This window comes from Cetorhinus maximus, chromosome 22 (genome assembly GCF_964194155.1).
Source record: "Cetorhinus maximus chromosome 22, sCetMax3.hap1.1, whole genome shotgun sequence".
In the NCBI taxonomy this organism is placed as follows: Eukaryota; Metazoa; Chordata; class Chondrichthyes; order Lamniformes; family Cetorhinidae; genus Cetorhinus; species Cetorhinus maximus.
The window spans coordinates 25,465,516-25,489,123 of record NC_135900.1 but is presented as its reverse complement, the minus strand read 5'-3'; the positions used below and the strand labels follow the sequence as shown (position 1 = coordinate 25,489,123).

The 23,608-nt window shown below is 41.0% G+C and overlaps 1 protein-coding gene across 1 annotated transcript in view; it reads left to right on the top strand.

The window, feature by feature from the left end:
- Nucleotides 1–23,608, top strand: part of ptprq (protein tyrosine phosphatase receptor type Q) — a 194,468-nt gene that overhangs the window by 83,288 nt on the left and 87,572 nt on the right. The window contains exons 19-26 of the mRNA XM_078568562.1: nt 3,031–3,132; nt 7,733–7,853; nt 11,332–11,492; nt 14,807–14,949; nt 15,814–15,982; nt 20,942–21,093; nt 21,734–21,875; nt 23,323–23,592. Coding sequence (XP_078424688.1) covers nt 3,031–3,132; nt 7,733–7,853; nt 11,332–11,492; nt 14,807–14,949; nt 15,814–15,982; nt 20,942–21,093; nt 21,734–21,875; nt 23,323–23,592 — 1,260 coding nt within the window. The remainder of the gene's footprint in view (nt 1–3,030; nt 3,133–7,732; nt 7,854–11,331; nt 11,493–14,806; nt 14,950–15,813; nt 15,983–20,941; nt 21,094–21,733; nt 21,876–23,322; nt 23,593–23,608) is intronic.

Genomic DNA, 23,608 nt, shown 5'->3' with positions numbered 1-23,608 from the left:
CGGTAATAATAGTATGGGAGAAAATTTGGTGGAGGTAAAAAAAAATAGTTGACTGAAAACTATCCATTCATAAATAAAACTTCATTGTTTAAAACGAGTTATGCTGTTAGACCTTAACTGTTGATTTACTTTTGAATAATTCCGAGATCGCTTGGTATGACTACAAATCATGATCCAACTCATCGTATAAATAATCAATAAATTCTATATCAGGTGAATCATAAAACTGGATCTTTTCTTATTCTAATGGTTTTAAATTATCTGTAGCTCTGAGGTTTGGTGTATTACAAAACAAAAATAACAAATCTTATTCCATAACTATTTCAAGTGTATTTAATCCACAAGAAAATTTGCATAAAGTAGCTTGTGAAACATTTTTGTGAATCAATACTAAAATTAAATACTTTTGTTTGCAAAAATTGCTTTTCCACTTAACATTTTATCACTTATATATTATAACACATTATTAGTGAAACAATAAAAATCTGAGGAATAAAATCTGAAAATGATGGAAATACTCAGCAGATCTGGCAGCATCTGTGGAGAAAGAGCAGAGTTAACATTTCAGGCCTGTGAACTTTCATCAGTATACGTGAAGAATGTCCGTTTTTTATCTACATTAATAAAACCCCATGCACTTGCAGTCTGGAAATAAGTAATTACTGAGAATGCAGTTTTTTTAGCAGGAACAAATAAAAGCAGAGAACCATGACGCGCCATGGTAAGGATCTATTAACGTTCCTCAAATAGTTAACAAAGAATATAACCATTTCAAATATCAATGTTAGGCTGCAGAGTATTGGTGGGGAATGGCTTGGCACCAAGCTAAAAAAGACTATTTTGTGGTCAGGCCCTTGACATACTGGTAACTACTGTAATGACGAAACATGAATAGATTCTTGTTGGGAAGGGTCACCCACACTACTTGTGGTGCTACATGAATTTCCTGTATATTTGTAAACTTAGGCCATCTTCTGATACTCTGAACCTAGCCATTACTACCCCTATGGCTTCGGTCTGAAAACTCCCACGTAGGGTAGAATTTTCCGCTTGTCAGGCAGGCACACGCTCGACCTGAACAAGTGTAAAATGTACGCGTCATGGGAGCTGCCAGGGTACCTTGCACAGACTTGCAGAATCTGCATCCTGTGATCACTGCCTGTTCATGGAGCGGAATCCCTTCCTGTTAACGAAGGCCACCCGCCTTTTCTCATTCTGCAGTCAGCATTCACACTGGGCGGGCCTTAATTGGCCTGCCAGCGTGAAATCATGGTCGCAGCCCAATCGCGGGCAGCAGTCGGCTTCCTAACTGCCCCCGCTCGTCCCCAATGAGCCCGCCTGATGAAGGCAAAATCCTGCCCATAGCTTCTCGTCTTTCAATGCTGCCTTTCTACTTCAAAATCTTGAAACACAAACTTAATAACTTCAGGGCTGAAAACAATATTTAATCAGAAGTGCAGTAGCTGAAGAAGGGGTTGAACCATCCACCAACCCCTCCCACCCACCCGTGCTGGAGTGTGAGATTTTAACATCCACGTCTTATTAACAATTCCTGACGCTGAACACCACCTGAAGCAACACCATCAATGCAAGGTGGGAGTCAATATTTATGAGAGTCAGGTCGCCACTGGGATCTATGGAAGTGATCCTCAGCAAGGTAAGTAAGGAATCAAGGTGGGATTGATGGAAGTCTGTTGATTAAGCCTGAAACAAATAGATGGTGATATTCCACCCATCTCAACATTGCAAACAGTTTCTTTGTATGTTATAGGATCTTGATTCACATATTACAAGTGCTCTCCCAGCTGACGATTAAGGGACCTCCTCAAGATGATGGCGTAAAGTGGGGCGATAAATTTTCAGGCTGCTAATACCCTGTTTATGTTGGGTGGAGCCTGTTAAAATTAGTCTGAACTATATTGTCACCAACAATTGAATATATAAAAATATTAATGCAGAAATGTAGCTTTTGCAATAAGGCTGTTAACTTTTCTAGGCTGGTTCTTTATTCTCATAACTCTCAATAAATCAATGTGAAATGCATATCTTAAAACTGTAAGACAGATTATTCTGTGAGAGACTTTTATTTTTGATACCATGTTAGATCTTCCCTTGATTGTATTTAAAAAATTGTTTACATGACTGTACCTAACAAGATAAATTCTCGCTGTGAGAACTGAATTAATGAATGTCACTCAAGATTCTGAACACATGATATACCATATAGTGTACACACTTTGAGAGATGTCCATTCTGTCACATTTGGCACTGTAAAAACTAGGGATAAGTATGGGGCAGTCATTCTGAGTGAAGTGGTTTATTACGTGATATATAATGCTGCATATATACAATTAACTTCTGGCCTCTTTGAACATTCATATATCGTGCAAACCACCAAGGGAAATAATTCCCCTGGTGATTATGGGCAGGATATTGAGGTCAGCGAGCGGGGAGCGCGGCCCGCTCATCGATGCATAAAATGACGCGGGGTGACGTCAGGCGGAACGTCACTCGGCATCATTTCAATTTTCAGGTCGGCGGGGGCGCAGCCGAATCAGCTGTGAATGGGGGGAAAATTCTGCCCTATGAGCTTTGATATCATATGAAACTTTCTATATTTGTTCTTTCTAATCGGTGCTTGATTATGTTTTCAGTCAAAATAATGAACAAAAGAAATAATCACAAACACATTTACCCCTACACACACATATACACATATTATATGGCTACATGTAGTAATCAGAGGAATTTTTATTCCCATATCTAGTCTAAGTAGTAAAGTTTAACACAGCCATCCCCTGACTTTCCACAACAGCACTGGTAGCATATGGAACAAGTCTATTGCACTCAGATCTTATCCCTCTGTTTGAACATAATGGCAAATGATTTTATTGTAAACTACTTTCTATCATGACATGATAGAAATTCATGCAATATTTATTCTTCGTAAGTATGTACAGAGATTAAGGTATGTACAGAGATTAACTATGTATAGAGAATAAACATAATTTCTGTATTCACATTTTACAGGTTTAAAAGCTAATGAAAAATACTCCTTAAAAATATCTGCAAGTACTAGCAGGGGTGAAGGAATTCAAAGCCAACCGCTATATATTTTAAGTGGAGAAGGTGGTAAGCATACTGAAAATCTGTCAAATTTTACAGTTCAGCTATAGCAACAAAGTATATGGAACCTGTGAGTTAAAAGGATAGTCTTATTATTTTGAAGCATTTAATTTTCTCGCAAAAATATGTATTTGCTTAGAATAACAGCATAAGATTTTTAAACCATACTATCTTTTGGGTTATGCTTAAAATCATAAGCAGGAAAGTATTGTTCACACAGCTGAATCTTTTACTTATATCTCTTTGGGAGCAGCTTTGAAATCTGGGCCACAAATTCGACTCTAGCGCCCATAGTTGTGACAAAATACTGCTATTTTGGTCCCAAAATGGTGTCAGCACCACACATGCATGCTTTCTGGCATGACCTGTGCTGGATGACATTACGGGGAGGTCAGTAGCATGAGCGTTAGGAGCCTGCACTGTTGTTATGTAGAGTCGACAGATGTAACACAGATTTGATACCAGCATTGCCATTTTCAACCTTGCCACTAGAGCTAACACCCTCTTTTAACCTCGCACAGCTGAACATGCGTTCAGTAGTAGGAAGGGTTCCCCACACCAGTGCTGTTTAAATGAATCAAAAACCACGCTCAGCATGGCTGTTGCTTGATTTCTGTTGCCTGAGTTTGTTGTAGTGCTTGGTGGTTTGCAGAGTTGTTCAAAGTTGGTGCTGGTGCTTCACATGGAGAAAGCCTTTGGTTTTGACTTCAAGAGTTCTAGTTGTCATGGGTGCTGTAATAGCCATTCCCCTTGGATTGCATCATGACAGAGAGATAAAACAGAGGCAGTACAGTAAAAAACCAAGCTGCTCGCAGAGGGAGGAGGTGGAGGAGGGTTCTCTGCAGGAGGCCTTATCCACTCAGGGTCTTCCTGTAGCATTTCTCTTACCTCAACCTAAGCCAGGAGGATTGTGTGCACCTCATCTATTTTACGAAGGACCGGCTCACAGAATTTCGACACCACTTGCAGCAGGACCTTCAAGTTCAGAACAGGCCAAGGACAGCACAGCCAGTAGCTGTGAAGATGAGCATGGTCTGAAATTCTTTGCATTGGGATCCTTTCTGGCTGGACCTGGCAATACCTGTAACACCATCCAGTTTGTCATCCACTGCTGCACAAGGGATGTAGCTACTGCTCTTCAGTGCTAGAAGAGGGAATTTCATTGTCTTCTATCTGATCAAAGAGAAACGGGCAGAGTGTGCACCTGGATTTGCCAGGATAGGGCTTTGCTATGGTGCAGGGTGCTATTGACTGCACACGCTTGGCTGTATAGGCATCGCATCAAAATGCTGAGATGTACAACAACTGTGAAGGGTTTCACTCTCTGCTTGTACAGTCGACGTGTGACCATCCTCACTACATCATGTCAGTAAATGCATGTTATCCTGGCGGAAGTCACAATGCATTAATTCTATGTCAGTCCGCTGTTCTCTGCTTTTGAGTCACCATGCCAAACCTGAGGATGGCTGCTAGTGGCAGAGGCTATCTGTTTAACACCTGCCTCATGGCTCCGCGTCATAACCCAACCTCAGATGGCCAACATGTACATAATGAGAGCCATGTTACCACACAAAACATCATAGAGCCATATCATTGTCATGCTGAAGCAATGGTTCCACAGCCTGAACTGTTCTGGTGAAGCACTGCAGGACTTGCTGGTGCATGTATCCAGGCCTGTCCAGGTTTGTTATGTCCTGCATAATACTGTCATCATGTGGCAAAAAACTTGCCGTGAGGGTTATGGCAAACAGCTGAGGAACAGGAGGGAGTGAGGAGGAACCAAGGCATAGCTTTTTCTAGTCGGGCTATCTGTGATCACCTCATTTGACTGTGGTTCTACAGAGCACAACCCAAAATCCCCCTTCTACAACAGTCGCACAATTTACCATCCCTCTGACTATGACCATCACAGCACTCTGTTGGTCATAATGCCAAAATAAAAGCCACCTCAGAACAATCATTCCAAATTAACTTTACCAAACAAAACCATCCAATATTCAATACAGAAGTTAACTAATCAGCCTTGTGAATTCCCTTAGTGCCTGTTTTGCAAATGCCTTTGTCTGTCCTTTTGTTTCTGCACAGTGCTACTCTAGTGGCTTCAGCATGACTGGTGGAAGGCTGCTGAATTTCAATGGAGGAGATTACAGGTCTAGAAAGCCTGGCTTTGCACTACATCACCTTAGCATAGAACTCAGTGGCCTGGACTGTCTGGCTGACAGGCAATAGTAAGGGCATTGGTGAACATTAATTGCCCACTTAAGGGCCTCAATTAGCATTCAGGCAGGAAGGCCATCCACAAGCCTTCCTGCCCCAGATTATTCACGCTGAGGCGGGAAGGCGGTGGGGTCTCCACTCCATACCCTCCCATCTGATGAAATGCCTCTCCGCCTTGAAACACACAAAAGGGGGCATTAAATTCCACCCCCAGAATGCAATACTTGACAAAACACATGACATGATTATTTGGAGATATAGCAGCGATCTATACATGCTTAGCAACTTTTTCTATAGGGATAGAATGGATTCCATGTCAGAATATAAGAATCGTAGACTGAGTATAAAAGAAATAGAGATTTTAGCGATTTTTGGCAAATTTGTGGCTTAAAATTAGAGTACTGAAATTTTTGGATGGGGATTCTGGCCGAGACCCATTTCTCCCAGATTCCTGCCTCATGATTGCAGCACTCTAATTTTCATTGCAATCTGGTTCTCCCACATGTGCACCAGTACTGCAAGGAGATATATTATCCTGGGGATCAGCCTGTTCTGCACTACTATCATTGACCAGTTTCACCCTTTCGGGGCCCTAAAGGGGTACTTTCATTGCCTTGATAGACCAAGAAAGGCTTTGAAATATGGCCCAGGACATGTACACAGCCAAGTTGCTTGTATCCAGTGGTAGGTGCCAGTGGTTCTGTGATAGCACTCTAGTCTTTCAGTCAGCAGATTGCAGGGTCCAGAGGCTTGATTACATAATCCAGTGCAAAAGTTACATGGTTAATATTGCCATAAGCCTTAAATTGCATGGCTAATATTGTATCATAACAAAAAATTTAGTTATTAAAATGATTTTCAAAGAAGGTTAACTGGAGTTCAATCAGTGACTATGAGATGTATATCTCACTTAATCTAAATCCTTGACGTGGCACATATTTAACTTTGTGGTAAAATAGAAAGGCTTGAATTTGTATAGCACTTTTCATGACTTCCAGATGTCTCAAGGCACTTCACAGCCAATGAAATACTTTTGAAGAGCAGTCACTATTGTTACAATACCCATAGAGACCGATAATATCTTAAAAAGGAAGGAAAACCACTGAACAAGATTTCAATTTTTTAAAGCTTCACTGTAACAAACCAACTAAAATCAACATAACTCAAAAATTAATTAACAGGTGAAGGATGTTTCAAATAAAAAGGTAAATTTCACTTTAAATAGTTCATACAGCAAAGATACACCTCATACAAGCACTCACATTACTTCCCACATGCAATCTTACAGTCTTTTCAACTCCGCTGCCTTCTCTTGTAGGATCTGTCACTTCCCATCCAATCCTTTTGGTTCTCGAGGCGCATTCACCAGCAGCTGTATTCCACCCTAAGCCCTGGACATAGTTACCACTGACAAGGTGGTGACTGACGTCTATAATCCTTCTCTCATTCGGGTCATGACAGTCCTGATGGCACACAAACCCCAGAGGCTCCCTTCTCCAACCTTTTTAAACAGACTGGTGAGCTCTGGTACCACCTCAACGCAGCAATGGGTATTGTCCAATCCACAATCTGTTGCTCTTACTGTCTTCAGTGCTCTGTCCTTTCCAACTGTATAACACACTAACACACTCTCAGCTCTGCCAAACAGAAAACAATTTAAACTATTTCATATGGAGAGAGCTTTGCTTCTTTTCTCTTTGCACAAAGTCAGTCTTCTCAGCAGCCAAACAAAAAAAAAAGCAGGCTAAAATCCAACCCCACTGCTGTTAGCTTTCTATTTACCCTTTGCTTTTTGGCTATTTATCCCCATGGCACCTCCAGATCACATGGGAATTTCTTGGAACCAAATGATGTCATAATCAGGAAACCAATTAACCTTCTTTCAAAATACTCCCTAGCAAATTTTGTTTTTAAAGAGACATCACACAAAAGAAAATGTATGCTTCTCAAAGCACATGGGTCATCACAATATTGTCATGTAGGTACTGTTATAATCGATATTAAACTCCCCTGCATCATGTTGACAGAAACTAAATGATTTACTTAGTTTTATTATTTGGCAGTATTCAATTTTTAATTAAAAATGGACAGAATTAAATCAAAAATATAAATTGTTGATATTCTATCCACATGCCTGGGAGGGTGGTGGAGGTGGGTTGCCTCACATCCTTTAAAAAGTACCTGGATGAGCACTTGGCACGTCATAACATTCAAGGCTATGGGCCAAGTGCTGGTAAATGGGATTAGGTAGGTAGGTCAGGTGTTTTTCATGTGTCGGTGCAGACTCGATGGGCCGAAGGGCCTCTTCTGCGCTGTGATATTCTGTGATTCTGTGATATGTTATGAGTCAACATTTTGCATACAGACCTTTTTTATTCACAATCCATAGTGCCTGGTTCTCCTCCGCAATCACTCACATCAAAACAGTTGTCTTCTACCACTGTACATCTGTCATGGACGCCCCCCTTGGAACCAAATGGAGTGATTCTCTACTACACAGTCTATATTTGGTAAGATTTAGTAAATTGGTTGTTAACTTTAACAATAAATTTTAATTCATAGCAAATTGTATACATGGTATTTTAAACCAATTACTGTGCAGTTAATCTTATCAAAAATACTTGCATTTTTCAAATGAATATTTACCCTATGTTTCTTCCCCTATATTATTTAGTACCATACATCCTCTTGTAGCTGGACAAGTTAGCCTGAAGCATAGGTTAATTTACATCTGCTGCCAGAGCTGCACGATGCATCTGATTGCAAGGTGATTCAAGCAGGGCAGGACGGACATACTTTTCCCTGAAACTGAATGCTTTGATGTCAGGAGGAACTCTTTTTAACTGCTTGAATTGAGAACTCACTTCATTGATGGAAGTGAGTTTAAGATACATTTCACTCAAGCTCAATATTGTGGTTTATAATCAAGTCAGCAAACTGCCTGAGCCACTGGTCCACAAATTTTGGTCCCCAACATACGATGGCCATGCTCCTGCTTGGGCCATGCTCCATAGTGCCCTTTAGCACACCCATACGATGAGCAAAATAATTCAGCAAGCCATTAGTAATATACACAGGCTGAGTCCTGAAAGCCTTCCTCCCAGAGGAGAAAGAAATCTAGCCATATTCTCATTCTCGGCTCCACCCTCATTACCCTCAGCTTCCTACACTGTTCCAATGAAGCTCAAGGCAAGTTCGAGGAACAGCACCTCATTTTTCATTTAGGCACTTTACAACCTTCCAGACTCAGCTTGAAGCCAGATCATAACCTCTGCCCCCGTATGGAGGTTTTGTTGATGAAACTGCTATTCGCATTTACACCTCCTCTGGACCTATCTTTTATTTCTTTTCTTAGCCCATTACCATCTTCTTTTGTCATTTAGTCACTCCTACATTCCACCCTATCACAGATCTTCCCTTTTGTTTTTGTTCCCCTCCCCACATTCCCTGCCTCTGTACTTGCTTTAAACCTGTTATGTTTTCAAGTTCTGAGGAAAGTTCATCGATCTGAAACATTATTCTATTTCCCTCTCCACGGTTGTTGCCTGACCTGCTGAGTAATTCCAGCATTTTCTATTTCTTTTATAGCTAAACTAGGGGTTTATTTTATTTTGAAGGCAATTCAGCAGTGTTTAAGTTCACCACCCAGCTATAAGCCAATTAGGGGGGCATTTATGCTCCAGTGTTAGCGTTACTGCAAATATTTTTTGGGGTTGGGTTCCAAGCTAACTCCAGGAGAAACTGTGGCAGTTCCCAAAGGAAGATGTTTCACTCCGTTTGGGTTTGACAACACATAACATTTAAGTGTGCTTTCAAAGTAAGTTTAAAAAGTGCTTAACATATGTAATGGATTTAAATGTTCAGAGAGTGTGATGTTGCCTATGCTCAATAAACATTTGAATTTTAATTCTTAATTGTACAAACAACATACCACCTGGCAATACTGTAGCTGTTGATCTCCAACCTTTAGCTACACTGCAAGTGCATAAATAGTTCTGTGATAAAGTCCTTTCATAAGAAAAATCAGTCTGCTGGAAAAACCGACTTTGTGGCATTCGCTCCTACCAAAAGAGATTTCCGTATGAACAAAGATGAAATCCTCATGCACACTTGACAGCAATTACCACAACGATGAGGACCATTGTAAAAGATTGAAGCCTTTAATTCAAGTAAACCCTTTGTAAGATTTAGAGGCATTGATATATGCTTTCTGATCATAACATTTGTTTTAATGGGCTACTGTTAAGCCTTATGATTGGAGAACCTAGGTCATTATGTTATAGGTACTCCCTGAGGAAGTATGGGAAATGGTGGCATTGTGGCAATATCACTGGACTAGTGATCCAGAGTCTCAGGCTATTGCTCTGGGGACATAGGCTCAATCCACCATGGCACCTATTGGAATTGAAATTCAATTAATAAATTAAAAAAACAATTAATTAAAAAATTAGGCATTGTGAGCTAGTCCCAATAATGATGACCTCGTTACTATCGTTGAAAAAAACATCTGGCTCACTAAGGAAAGGAAATCTGGCATTCTTGCCTGATCTGCCCTATATGTGACATCAGAACTAGAGCAATGTGGCTGACTCTTAACTGTTGTCAAGGGCAATAAATGTTGGCCTTTCTAGTGATGCCCACAACCCATGAAAGGATTTAAAAAATGATCTTAAAGATGCATGCTTCCAGTTGGTCATCACACAGCTACAGAAATGTCTATTGTCCTGATGGGGCAGAGTAAAAGCTTTGCTTAGGCAGATTACAAAAACCTGTGTCTGGATCGTGCAAATCATGGTGGGAAGGTGAAGGACTGGAACATGAAACTGAACAGTCACTAAAACAGCTCTGAATTGGTGAGTGGGGTCATGTACTACTACAGTAATGTAGCAAAATAGTATTGTGAGAAAAAGAAGTGAAAATTTTAAGTGGGTTAAATGAGTAACGGAGTGAAAATATTTTAAAATAATCCAGAAGGTAACTTAGTGCACTGATCCATCCTGTGTTTATTCCTGATGCTAACAAAATCTGCCAGAGATCAGAAGTGGGACATCTGCAGGAATGAACTAGTTTCACCTCTGTTACTGAAATAAATAAGATCTGCTCTAATAACAAAATCTACACAAGGCCAATTACAGGATAACTGTAAAAGCAACTTAAAAAAAACTTTGTAAAGGACACAGGAATAATCAAAGGCACCAAATTGGATTGACACAAAGAAAAATTACAGAAGCATGAAACAGCGAAGTTAAGTACAAAAGTAATGTGATGCACTGAAATTGTTAGGGAGGTCACAACTTTATTCTCAGATTGTAGCTTCTCTTCCATGCTAGATCAAGTTGTCTTCTCTAGCATAATTTCAAAGGATAGGGCATCCTCATGATGGTTGCTGATAAGCCCTCAGGAAATTAGGTTTAAGGTGTACACATCCCTAGTGACTTAATTGTTTGATTTATGTTTGCTGCATGGAAAATAATTTTGTTTGAAAGTTAAACTCATCTCATTTTCTTAGCCTTTACCCTGCTAAATGATTTTAAAAAAAAATATTTGCTTAATAAAAAAATGCTCTGGCATCAATTAACTTTAGGTAACATTTCCAAGAGGTCTGAGATAGAAGGAAAGACTTTAATTCTTGAAAGGAATTAATTGTGAGGCAATTTTATTGAGGTATATAAGCTAGTAGATGAAATTGGAAAGCTAAATCCATAGAATTACTTTAAATTAAATTGTGTGAGTAGGGCAGAGGACAATACAATTCACCTGGTGGCACATAAATATAGGATTGATTTCAGAAAGTTGTTCTTCATACAAAGAGTGACCAGTACATAGAATGGACTTCTAGATAGAAAACTGGAGTGGGAGAAAAATAATTATTTAAGAAACAATTGGATTCTGCAGTGAAGGGGAACAGTTCCTTCGGCATGGATAAATTAAGATTAGCTCAGTATTGTGATGTTGCGCTATGAAATAATATAGATACTTTTATTACAGGAGTGCAACAACAGAACTAATTTTAAATGAGATTGGAACATCTGTACTGCTGAAAAACTTGGACAATAATACTGAATACTATGCTTTTGTAACAGCAAATACTAGGCTTGGTGATGGTGGAATGAAAAGTAATAACATCACATTTCAAATATCTGAGAGTTGTAAGTATCTGCACTGACTTATGAAACTTATAAATACTTGGTATTAAAATATTGTCATTATTGATGAGTAATTATTACAGAAACTTAGAAAATAATACATTTTCTGCATTCATTGAAACATTTCTTTTTATTAATTCACGGGATGTGGGTGTCACCAGCAGGGCCAGCATTTATTGCCCATCCCTAATTGCTGTTGAGAACATCATCGTGAGCTGTCTTCTTGAATCACTGAGGCCTGTGTAGTGAAGGTACACCCACATTGCTGCTAAGTAGGAAGTTCCAGGATTTTGACCCATTGACGATAAAGGAACAGTGGTATATTTCTAAGTCAGGATGCTGTGTGATGTGGAGGTGGCGGTGTTTCCATGCGACTGCAGCTCTTGCCCTTCTAGGTAGTAGAAACCACAGGTTTGGGAGATTGTTGAGGAAGCTTTGGCGAGTTGCTGCATTGCATCCTGTAGTCTGTATGTACTGCAGACATGGTGTGCCGGTGGTGGAGGGAGTGAATGTTTAAGGTGGTAGATGGGATGCCAAGCAATCAGGCTGCTTTGTCACGGATGGTGTCGAGTTTCTTAAAATTACTTCTGGGAATTGCACAATGTGTCACAGTTGTCTAGATGGCGTGAGGGTGATGCTAATAAACTATATTGGAAGTTTAAGGGAAGGTAATTAGTCACAGTCCACAAAGGACCATAGACATCTCCATTAGAGAAAGACAGTTGGTTTTATATAGCTTGAGGGGCACCACTCCGCAAGTGTGATGCAAGGCGAGGAGGCAGGACTCCATGAATGACCACAGCCCATACAGGGATTGAACCCTTGCCATCGGCATCATTCTGCATCACCGTCAGGCCATCTAGACAACTGTGGCCTAATATGGATAAGATGTCTGACTTTGGTGTGAAGCATGATGTAATCAAAATATTGCTGGTTCAAGTCCTCTGTGGTCATTTGAAGTGCTGTCAGTATTGAAATTAGGCAGTTAATTTGTGCACTGCAAGCTTCCACAATCAGTAATATCTAAATTATCGTTTTGGGATGTAGATTGAGGGAGAAATATTGGCCAGGGCATGAGGAATAATTCCACTGCTGTTTTTCAAATAGTGCTATGGAATCTTTTTGGTCCAACTGAGACAGTAGGTAGACAGGGTTTTGGTACATCCATCTGAGAGAGTAGATAGGGTTTTTTGGCATAAAAGATGGCACTCCAATAGTGCAGAGATTCCCTCAATACTGCACCGGAGTGTCAGCCTAGATTTTTGTGTTGAAGTCTTTGGAGTGGGGCTTGTACCCAGAACCCTCTGACTCAGAGGTATGAGTGCTGCAAACTGAGCCACAGCTGACATCACAGCTTGAGTGTTGCTAGGACTGCAATCATCAAGCTTGATTGGCACCACATCCACAAACATTCACTCCCTCCACCACCAATGCACAGTAGCAGCAGTGCGTACCATCTACAAGATGCGCTGCAGGAATTCAAACCAAGGCTCTTTTGACAGCACCTTGCAAACTGACGATCACTACCATCCAGAAGGACAAGGACAGCAGATAGATGGGAGCATCACCACCTGGAAGTTCCCCTCCAAGTCACTCACCATCCTGACTTGGAAATATATCGCTGTTCCTTCACTGTCGCTGGGTCAGAATCCTGGGACTTCCTTCCTAACAGCGCTGTGGGTGAACCCCACATGGACTGCAGCGATTCAAGGCAGCTCACCATCACCTTCTTAAGGGCAACTAGAGATGGACAATAAATGCTGGCTAAGCCAGCGAATCCCACATCCCGTAAATGATTTTTTTTAAATAGAGAGTATTCCATCCCACTTCTGGTTTGTGCCTTGTAGATGGTGGAAAGACTCTAGGGAGTCAAAAAGTTAGTCACTCTTCCTGTCACAGTACTTATGACCCTCCCAAGATGATGGTGGGAACTCAATGATGGTAATGCCAGTGAATGAAAAGAGGATGTGGTTACACTTTGTTATTGGAGATGGCCTTTGTCTAGCACTGAGTGGCTCAAATGTTAGTTGCCAATTAAGAGCCCAAGCCTGCACATTGCAGGTCTTGCTCCATGTGGGCACAGAGCAGCTGTGAATGGAACTGAATACTGAGAAAAGATCAGCAAACCATAGGAAAAAACAGATATCCCCACTTCTGAATTTACAATGGAGGGAAGGTCATTGATGAAGCAAGTGAAGATGGTTGGGCCTTGAACACAACCCTGAGGAACTCCTGCAGCGATTTCTTGGAGTTGAGATGATTGATCCCCAACAACCATAACCATTCTCCTTTTTGCTAGGTATGACGCTAGCCAGTGGTGAGATTTTCTCCAATTCCCACTGAATTAAATTTTACTAGGACTCTTATTGCCACACTCATTCATATGCTGCCTTGATGTCAAGGCCGGTTGCCATCACCTCACCTCAGGAATTCAGCTCTTTTGTCCAAGGCTGTAATGAGGCCTGGAGTTGAGTGGACCTGCAGAACTCAAACTGAGCATTGGCATGCAGGCTTTTGGTGAACCCTTTGGTAGCACTGTTGAAGAGCCTTTTCATCACTTTGCTGATTGACTGTAGACTGATGGGGCAATAATTGGCCAAATTGCTTTTGTCCTACTTTTTAGTGACAGGATGCACTTGGTAATTTTCCACTTTGTTGGGTACATGCCAGAACGATACAGCACCGAAGGAGAATATTCAGTCCATCATGCAAATGGTCCCTTGAAAGAGCTATCCATTTAGTCCTGCTACCCTGCCCTTTTTCAGACACTTGCATTTTTTCCCCCTTTCAAGCATTTATCCAGTTCCTTTTTGAAAATTACAATTGAACGTACTTCTGCCAACTTTTCAGGCAGTGCATTCCAGGTCAACTCATTGTGTAAACATTTGACCTCATATCACCTCTCGTTTCTTTGCCAGTTATCTTAAGTATGTGTTCTCTGGTTACTGACCCGTCCGCCACAAGATACAGTTACTCTTTATTTACATAATACTTACAGCACAGAAGCAGCCATTCGGTCCAACAGGTCTGTGCCAGTTTACTTTATCAAAGTATCATCGCCTTCTCTACTCTTGGGTGAACAATCCAGCTTCTCTAGTCTCTCCATACAACTGAAACTGTACACCTCTGGTATTATTCTTGTAAATCTTGTAATTTCTTGCACAGCCTCCAAAGCCTTGATATCTTTCCCGAAATGAGGTTCCCGGAATTGGCCACAACACTCCATCAGGGGGCAAATCAGTGCTTTATAAAGATCTAGCATTACATTTCTTTGTGAAAGGAAACCACTTAACTAATGCATGCATATTTTCCTGCAGCAAGGAACCCTGAAGGCATTGTCTCCTATGTCAACAAAAGTTCCACATCTATTCAGGTTTTTTGGAACCCTCCCTTTAAATCTACTGGAAATGTTCAATATTACACAGTTCACTACAGAAATACTTCTGATGTTTTCACACAGGTATGATATTTTCTGGTTTTAACTGGAATAATATTTTTCCATTATCATATTAAGCAGTTAACTGAAAACAATTAGAGGTTTGTGGGTTCTAAGGAACTATAGGCTAGAAATTGCTGTTGCCAGAGAAGAGTAAAATGAACATATAGGGCTGGGTTTGGCTGGCAGATCCCGAGAGCAGGACTTTCTCCCCAGAGAGGGGTGGAAGTCGACTGGCAAGCTATTTAGCCCGCCTGCAGACCGTTATAGCTGTGGGGCGGGCTGTCCTGCAGTGAGTTGACGCCATGCTGACTTCACTTCCGGGGTGGGGGGTTCCCCCTGTAATATGCAGCCAATAACAGCATATGACATACTTCTGTCTTTTAGCAAGGTATTAACCCATATAAAATAAATGGTTTAAATCTATGTTCAGGAACAGCCAAAGAATTGTCTTACATTCATTTGTTAATATAGTAAACTATAATTTATAGGTTTATGAAGCATACTGAAATTATGTTATACTAATCGCTTTAATAATTCCAAAATTAAACTGTAATCGATCTGTTTATCAAAAGTGGAGTTTATTGAATAGTTGGAAATAGCAAATACTTCGGGAAGCAAAACAAATAGTCAAATATGTTGAAGAAAGAATGCAATTTAATTATTTAATTCCACAAGCAGTACAGAAAGTGTGAAACCAAAGAAGTAAATTCTTGCAAAGGAAACTTGGAATGAGTGACAGGATTGCTCCTCCAATACACACTGGGAAATGGAGACGAAAGGATATACTTTGTGCATTCTATACCTGATGTATAAATAAAACATTTAATTTTCTGACCGTTAAAAAAAAAAATCACCTGCTCTGAGCTGTTCGGTATCGTTTTTCAGAATATAACAGACTTTGATCAAGAAAGTAGTGGTGAAAATGCAAATGTGACAGTACTTCTGGTTAATTTGGCCAAATTCAGCCACTATAAATTGTGGATGACAGCCTGCGACATCCTGGGAGATGAAATTCAGACGAGTGAACTGATTGATGTGTACACTGATGAAGACGGTAAGTTTGTTTCATTGCACAACTACAGGGGTATATGTTAAAGTATAAGATATTAATTTAAACATAGTGACAGAGATATTAATTAACTTATCATACCCTGTCAAATAATCTTTCATCTAAAACGTGATCAACTATTTTGTACGTAGGGTTGCACAATGCAGCAGTACGTTTTTGTTAAGAAATGCACACTTATTATCTCAACCAATCTCTCAGCAAGCTTTAATCTTTGTGATTTAATTTCTCTATTTGATTGTGGGATCTAAACAAGGTCAACATTTATTGCCCATTATTTCTTGCCCTGGAGGTGATGGCGAGCCACCTTTTTGAATCGCTGCAGTCCGTGTGGTATAAGTGTACCCCACAGTGCTTTTATGGAGGGAGTTCCAAGGCTTTCACCCAACTGCGAAGGAGTGACAGTATATTTCCAAGTCATGATGGTGTACGACTTGGAGGGGAGTTTGCAGATGGTGGAGCTCCCAAGCATCTGCAAGGTGTGATTTGCTGTGAATGACTATGTCAGCCTGTTGCTTGACTAGCCCGTGGCACAGCTCTTCCAAGTCCACAGATGTTAGTGAGGAGGGCTTGACAGGGTCGACTGGGCAGGTTGTGCCTTTGCTTTTGCTGTTTCCGGTGCCACCCAGTTTTATTCTTATCTAACTTTCTATAGTGGTTTCATAGAACTGAAAGTCTTGCAAAGTCATTAGAGAACCAGATGGATTTTTAACAGCAGTCCAGTAGTTGAATTTATGGTAAATTCCTACTTCTGCTGTGGTGGAATTTGAACTCATGCCCCTGAAGCATTAGTCCAGGTCCCAGGCTCAGTAACATTACCTGTATTCTACCATTCCCTTGTAGCTGTATTTGTCTGCCTCCCCTGTAAGTGATGACATTGCCATGATAGTATTTGGGGCAGAACGTTTTTGATGGCTGGGTTGTCCACCAGGCCACCCCAAAGAGTCGGCAGGGAATGCAGCCCGCCCAGCACAGCAGCCCCGCAGCCATTCAGTGCTCCTTGGAATGTTAATTATCTGGAGATGGGACTTCCTTCCCTCAGCTGGGCAGAAGTCCTGCTTCAGAGACCTGCTGGCCAATCTGATTGGCCGGCAGCTCTGCTGCCCCAGCAGTGCCAGTGGCAGCAGTAGCCAGGATTGAAACTACAAGCAGTCCCCAGATTCTAAGTCCCTGAGTCCAGGGCCAGGTAAGTCACGACGTTTCACACCACCGATGGGAGGTGAGACCCAGGGGTGTGTGGGGAGGGGTGTGGGAGTCTTGATGGAGGACCAAGAGGGAGAGGGAGCATGCATGAGGCCAGCCCTTGGCGGTGGTATGCCTATTGTGGAAAGGGGGTTTTTGAGGGAGGCATCGCCCTTCGAGGCTCCAGTGACCTGCATGGCATCCCCTAGGTCCCTGAACTCCTATCATCAGCCTCAAGATTGAGGCTGGGTGGGAAACAGCCCTTATGTGGCCAATATTTGGCCGCTTAAGGGTCTCAATAGGGGTGAGGGTGGGCGGATGACCCTAGGCCTCACCCACCCCCCATAAGATTGCAGACAGGTTAGGGGAAGGTGGAGGGAAGGGCTCTCAGGGAATTTTATAGGACTCCCTGCAGATCTGCCAGCAGGGGACTGTGAAATTCTGCCCTTGATTTCAATTATTGCTGAATCAAATTGCACCACATGCAGTTTTCATGGCCTCTGAGTTATCCTTTTTATATACAAGCATATACTCATCCCTGCACTTTGTTTTTTCTGGTGCACTGCACTTGCAACAAAATGTAGCTTTTAATAACAAGAACCACACTTTTCTCTAATCACTTCATGTTACTGTATGAACCTTAACTATGAGCAATTCCCTATTATCTTCAGGTGTCTCTCTATGAAAATGGTTATGACATCTAAACAACTAATAGTTTTCCAACAAATATGTCTTTACGTTCCTAAAATATAGGTGTAATAACAGGTTCTGAGATTTTTAAAATACATTTTGCCACAGAAAGTATTTGGAATGATTTATATTCAAAAGTTGGATTATAAAATTAAGCAAATTTACATAGGTTCAAAGTCCTTACTGTTTCCATGATAACTAAGCGCAATAAGTAATTTGTTAGCTCACCTGGAGGTCATCCACTCAAAATGGCATTCTTGAAATGGTATTCTTGAGTATGCAGGATGTTATTGTCTGCTGGGAACATATCTTTAGGCTCCCTGGTTTATTGGTGAATCCATGAATGGGGAAGGAAAAGGGGCTACAGCCCTTTAGCTTCCCATGGTCATATGAGAAAATTGACGAAGGGACCTATTAAAAGTCATGTAGTTCATTTAAATCCGGGAAAGGAGTATGGAGTAATGAGAGAGAATTTGCCCAATTTAAATACCAAGTTGTTCAAAAGCAGAAGGCTGATGAAAACTGGAAGGCTGACCAAAAAAATTTGTTAGTGCATTAACATAGAATATTGTTGCACAATTTTCTTTAGAATTTGTGATTAGGGGTTTGATAAGTGAAGCAACGTAAGCTTTGATTATAACTGTCACTATGTGAAGGATTCTCATCCTCTCAATCAACCAATACTGGATTTTCATGTTGGGCATGGGAAACGAGCGCTGTGCAGCTTCACGACTTTGGAAACCCAAGCCTGTCACCTCTGCACATACCCACGTAATTTTGTCTCCTGGAGGGCAAGGTTTGGGTTTTGGATAGTATCGGAGGAGTGTGGGTGCCAAGGCGAGCTGGTTAGAAGGCCCCCTGAAGCTCAACCCTTCACCTCCATTAGCGCCCTACCTAACCCAATGTCCCCTCCATGTGTCCTCATAACTGTCCATATCCCTATGTGCCTCCATGCCACCTCATATCCCCAAGCCCCCTTCATGCCCCCTCATATCCCTAGTTTCCTTCCTTGCTCCTTTTGTATTCTCCGTGACTCTTTCGCACTCATTCATATTCCCCATGCTTCCCCATATCCCCATGCCTTCTCCATATCCCACATGTCCCCACCATGCCCCTTAATATTCCCTGTGCCCCCTTTATGCTCCCTTCATGACCCACGTGTATCCTCCATAACCACTCAACAAGTATCCGTTATGTACAGTCATTATGAGCCATGAAATAGCAGAACTTAAAAAATAAATCTCTAACAATCTAAGAGAACTGTTGTTCAAACACGTTGCCATTCATAATGCACAGAAAACAACTCCAGACCCATTGAAAAAAGCTTAAAACCCCAGAAGTGGTTATTCAGTTGTAAAAACAAATACACATCTATTCAGTAACCATATCAAAGACAGGTATTCTTGCACTCATCAGGACAATCACAAGAATACCAATGTCAGGGGAAGCAACAACTTTATATTGTATGAGAAGAGAGTGCTGATTGGTTTGCAAGTGGATTCTGATTGGTAGAGGCCAATTGCCATGGAGAATGCACCAGTTAATGGCGAATAACAGTTACCTGCCAAGCATTGTTTGAAATTTAAACTAGGCAGCTTGACTTTGATTGGCCAAGGCATTGCTCTGAATGAACTATCACTTATTTTGTTTAACTTAAACAAGTGCAATGTGTGTACATGTTCTTTCTGTCTGCAAAGAACAGGACCCTGTGTCTTAATGTATGCAGCTTCCAGAACACGTAAATGCACCACACTGCAAGTCCGACTGACATTCTTAAATTGGTTGTCAGCATAATTAAGGCCCTGAAAAGCTTTGACATATTTCTTTTTCCAGCAATACTCAAGCTCTGTTGTACCAAACAAACTAATTGCTAATGTACAAGATATCTTAAAGAAAGATTTAGCAATTGTTTTTAACTGCATACACTAAGGCCAGGATTTTCCCCTCGTTGAATTGGGGGCTGGGGCCGGGCCCGCTCACCAAGGGGAAAATGACGCGGGATGACATCAAGAGGAATCCCCGACGTCATCCCGGTCCCTTTAAATTTTTAGGAAGATGGGCGGACAGCGAAATCAGCTGTCCGCCTGCCGACCTCTCAATGGCCAATTGAGGCCATTGACAGGCTAATTAAAGTAATTAAAGACCTGCCCGGCCAGGTGGGCAGGCCAGGAGCCCCAGCGGGCTGCAGATTATTCATGAAACTTCATCCACTGACGGGATGAAGTTTCATGTCCGTTCTGTAAAAAAGTAATAAAGTTTATGTGTTTTATATTAACATGTCCTATCTCGTGTGACATTGTCACATGAGGGGGACGTGTAAATAGTTTTTTAATGTTTCTAACTTCTAATTTCTTAACTTACCTGTCACAAATCTCCCTGAGGTAGCACTTTGCCTCAGGGAGAAGTGCGCTCTTTGACAGATGGGGAATCCTTCCCCCCCGGAACAGGAAGCGCATAGCACTTCCAGTCGGGGATGCCGCTGGGCGGGCCTTGGCCACTTAAAATGGCAACGGGCCCCGTTTCAGTGGTGGGTGTCGGCTGGCTGCCCGCCGCCAAGCTGGTGGGGCCCGCACGCCATCTGAGGGCAAAATTCTGCCCTAAATGTTCACAATGATATTATTGCAAATAGCACTATTTCTGCTGGTAGTGTCAAAGTTTGTATAGGTGTTGATGACGAGTATGCCTTCTTAATAACCTCTACCTTGACCATTGCTGCTGAAGTTTAGAAACAGTCCTAAAGATACTTGCTTACTGCAGCAGTGGATGTTACAGGATTATGGAATCTCCCTTACTGTCCATCACACTGCAGTGACAATGACACTAACATTTTTGCGTCTTATTTATTTGGTTTGTGCAGAAGGTTTTGTAATTATGCCTTTTTGTGAATGAAACATATATAAATCAATAATAGTTTTACCAAACTGAAAAATAATTGCACCTAACAAGGAACAAGAATATTTCCAAATATTTTCAGAACAGCCAGAACCATTTGGAAAGTGTGTATGTAAGGAAAATTAGCTGGCAGAAAGGCAAAAGGCTTATGCTTTTAATGATTGATTTGAGCTTCTTTTTCAGTACCATCAACCCCTCCACAAGACTTGGTGATACTAAATTATACAGCAGACTCTGTCTTGGTTAGGTGGAAACCTAGTCCTATACCAAATGGTATTGTGCAGCTCTACAGTTTTAAAATAATTGACAACACAAATGAAAGCGTGTATTTTAAGGTACTGTTCTTTAAGTTTTGTTTCAAATACTTTGCTACTGTATATCAATCATGGCACTTGGGGTTTTGAATTGGATGGTATTATTTAAGATATATGAAATTCATATTTCTCTTTTGAAGTTGGTAAAGAACTTTTCAGTGATAATGTCAAAAGAAGTTTAACTGTCAGCAGTGCCTCTGTTTGCATGGTACCATACATAGAAGTCACACTGATACAAAATACAGGCTTAACAAATTACATAGGCCGGGATTTTCCAACCCGGCCGCGTGTGGGACCCACCGCGGGCGAGGCAGTGCCTCAGCCAGAAGTCCATTGACTTGCAGTGGGACTGGAAGATCCCGGCAGTGGGTGGGTGCAGAAGATCCCGTCCGTGGGTTTGTTGATTTGACTGAAAGAAATCCCATGAAATGCTTACTGGTGCATTCCCTCTCAGGGTGGATTTAAAGTGCACAAGAAAACAATTTCCGCAAGTATTTGTTTTTATTTTCCAGTCAAGCGGTTTGTCTAGTCACCCAAAATATTACTTACGTCCACAACATAAATTACATTCCACTCAAAAGTACAGTATAAATGAAAATGCTTAAATATGCATATAAAATAAACCTCATCAAATATCTCATAATTTCTTTTTTATTTCAAGAATACAACAGGATTATTTCATGAAGCATATCTCGCTGGCTTTGAACCATTGCATGAATATTACATCAGTGTTTCAGCATTTACCAAAGTGGGAAATGGAGATCAATTTAGTAACATTGTCATTTTCAAAATAAATGAGTCAGGTTTGTTGAACTCTACTGGTGTTTTATAACAGTTATTTTAAGTACGTGGATAATGTTTTGTCATAGAGTTTTACTGATATTTTAGAACTCTGTAATTATTAGATTTTGTTCCTATATTCTGAATCATAGGTAATCAATAGTCATAATTTGCCCTTTAATTTATATGATTTTAACAAAAACATTCCTCAGACTGAATATTTGATTTACTATATTTAATCAGTGGAAACTGTTCTGATATGCTGTTGCCCCAGGAAGTTTTTCATCAAGAGTGCAATTAACAAGTTTGTAGTACTGATCTCAAATTACCTAGGTCAGAATTGTACGCCCAGAGGAATGTAGCACTACTGTGCCAACATGGGACTGAGAAAAGTACTCAGTTTGCCATTGTCATTTTTGCTGAAGCTGTTGGGGCAGCACTAAATAGAAGTGGCAGAGATAGAAAGAGAAATACAAAATAGAGGGACAGGTCTTGTCTGTTATTGCTGCCTGGAAGGATCAAGAAACAAATAAATTGCGGGTGGTGGTGACTTTCACTGGCAGTGGCAGTGCCAGGTCTAGCAGGCAACAGGGTTTTCTCAAAAAAGGCTACAAAAATCAGTGACCACCTGTCCTGATAATCAGAGCCTCCAAAAGCTTAGAGAAGTCAAGAACGTTGAGCCTCTGCTCATGCCTCTCTTTTTCCTTCTCTTCTGTCCAACACAATACAACTATAGCACCTATAATCAACTTCTCCTTTTCCACATGCAGAGTATGAAGGTCTCAGTCGCAGACAAAGTATTCTCACGAAACCATAGCCCACAATGAACTGGGGAAGCCCCTGTGAGTGCGGATGTTTTTATTCATATCAGACCTCTTAGATTTTAATCACTTTCATAAGATAAAACCAGTTCTGCCACCAATCCCCCGGCAACTTTGCAGCCCTGTAAGAGCCGCATGCTGCAGCAATTAAATTCTGTTGAGGACATAATTACCTTATAGGATCTCAATTTACATATGTTTATGAACCTCTCGCCTCTCAGCAGCGGGAAACTCATTGACACCGATAATTGCTTCTCTTATTATTGTGACAAGTTGGGGCGGGTTGCTCATTTCTAAAATTTTAACCCCTTATTCCACCCTCTTCTGCATGATGGTGAGGGATGTGAGAAAGGGAAGGTGTTAAAATTAAGCCCGTAGTTTCTTGTTTAACCATCAACTATATACCTGTTCAGCTGATACTTCATTAGTCTATGATAGGAAGAGGGTTTCAAGTCTCCACACTCAAAAGAAAAGGAAATATTGCACACCCGTATTGTAATCTTACTGCAGATTAAATTCTTCCAATATGTTTCTTGAAAATAAGCAATAAATAGCAATCAACTTGTGCAAATGGGAAATATTGCTTGTGTGAAATTTGTTAATACATTCATGCCTTTATGTGTATTGCAATGATTTCCCTGTTGTACAGTTCCAGATACTATCCGAAATCTTCATTGCAATGCATCAAGTTGGCAGTCGGTCATTGTTGAGTGGGATCCTCCATCAAAATCAGATGGAATTATCAATTATTATGCACTTGTATTTGAAAATAATGTTCAAAGAATTGCTCTCAGTGACCGTGTGCATACTTTTAGAGGACTCCAATCAAATACTTCTTATCAGTTCAGTATAATGGCTGCTAACTCTGTGGGCCAAGGAAAAAGCAAAAACTGCACTGTCACAACATTATCAGAAGCAGGTATGAATTCCCTCAG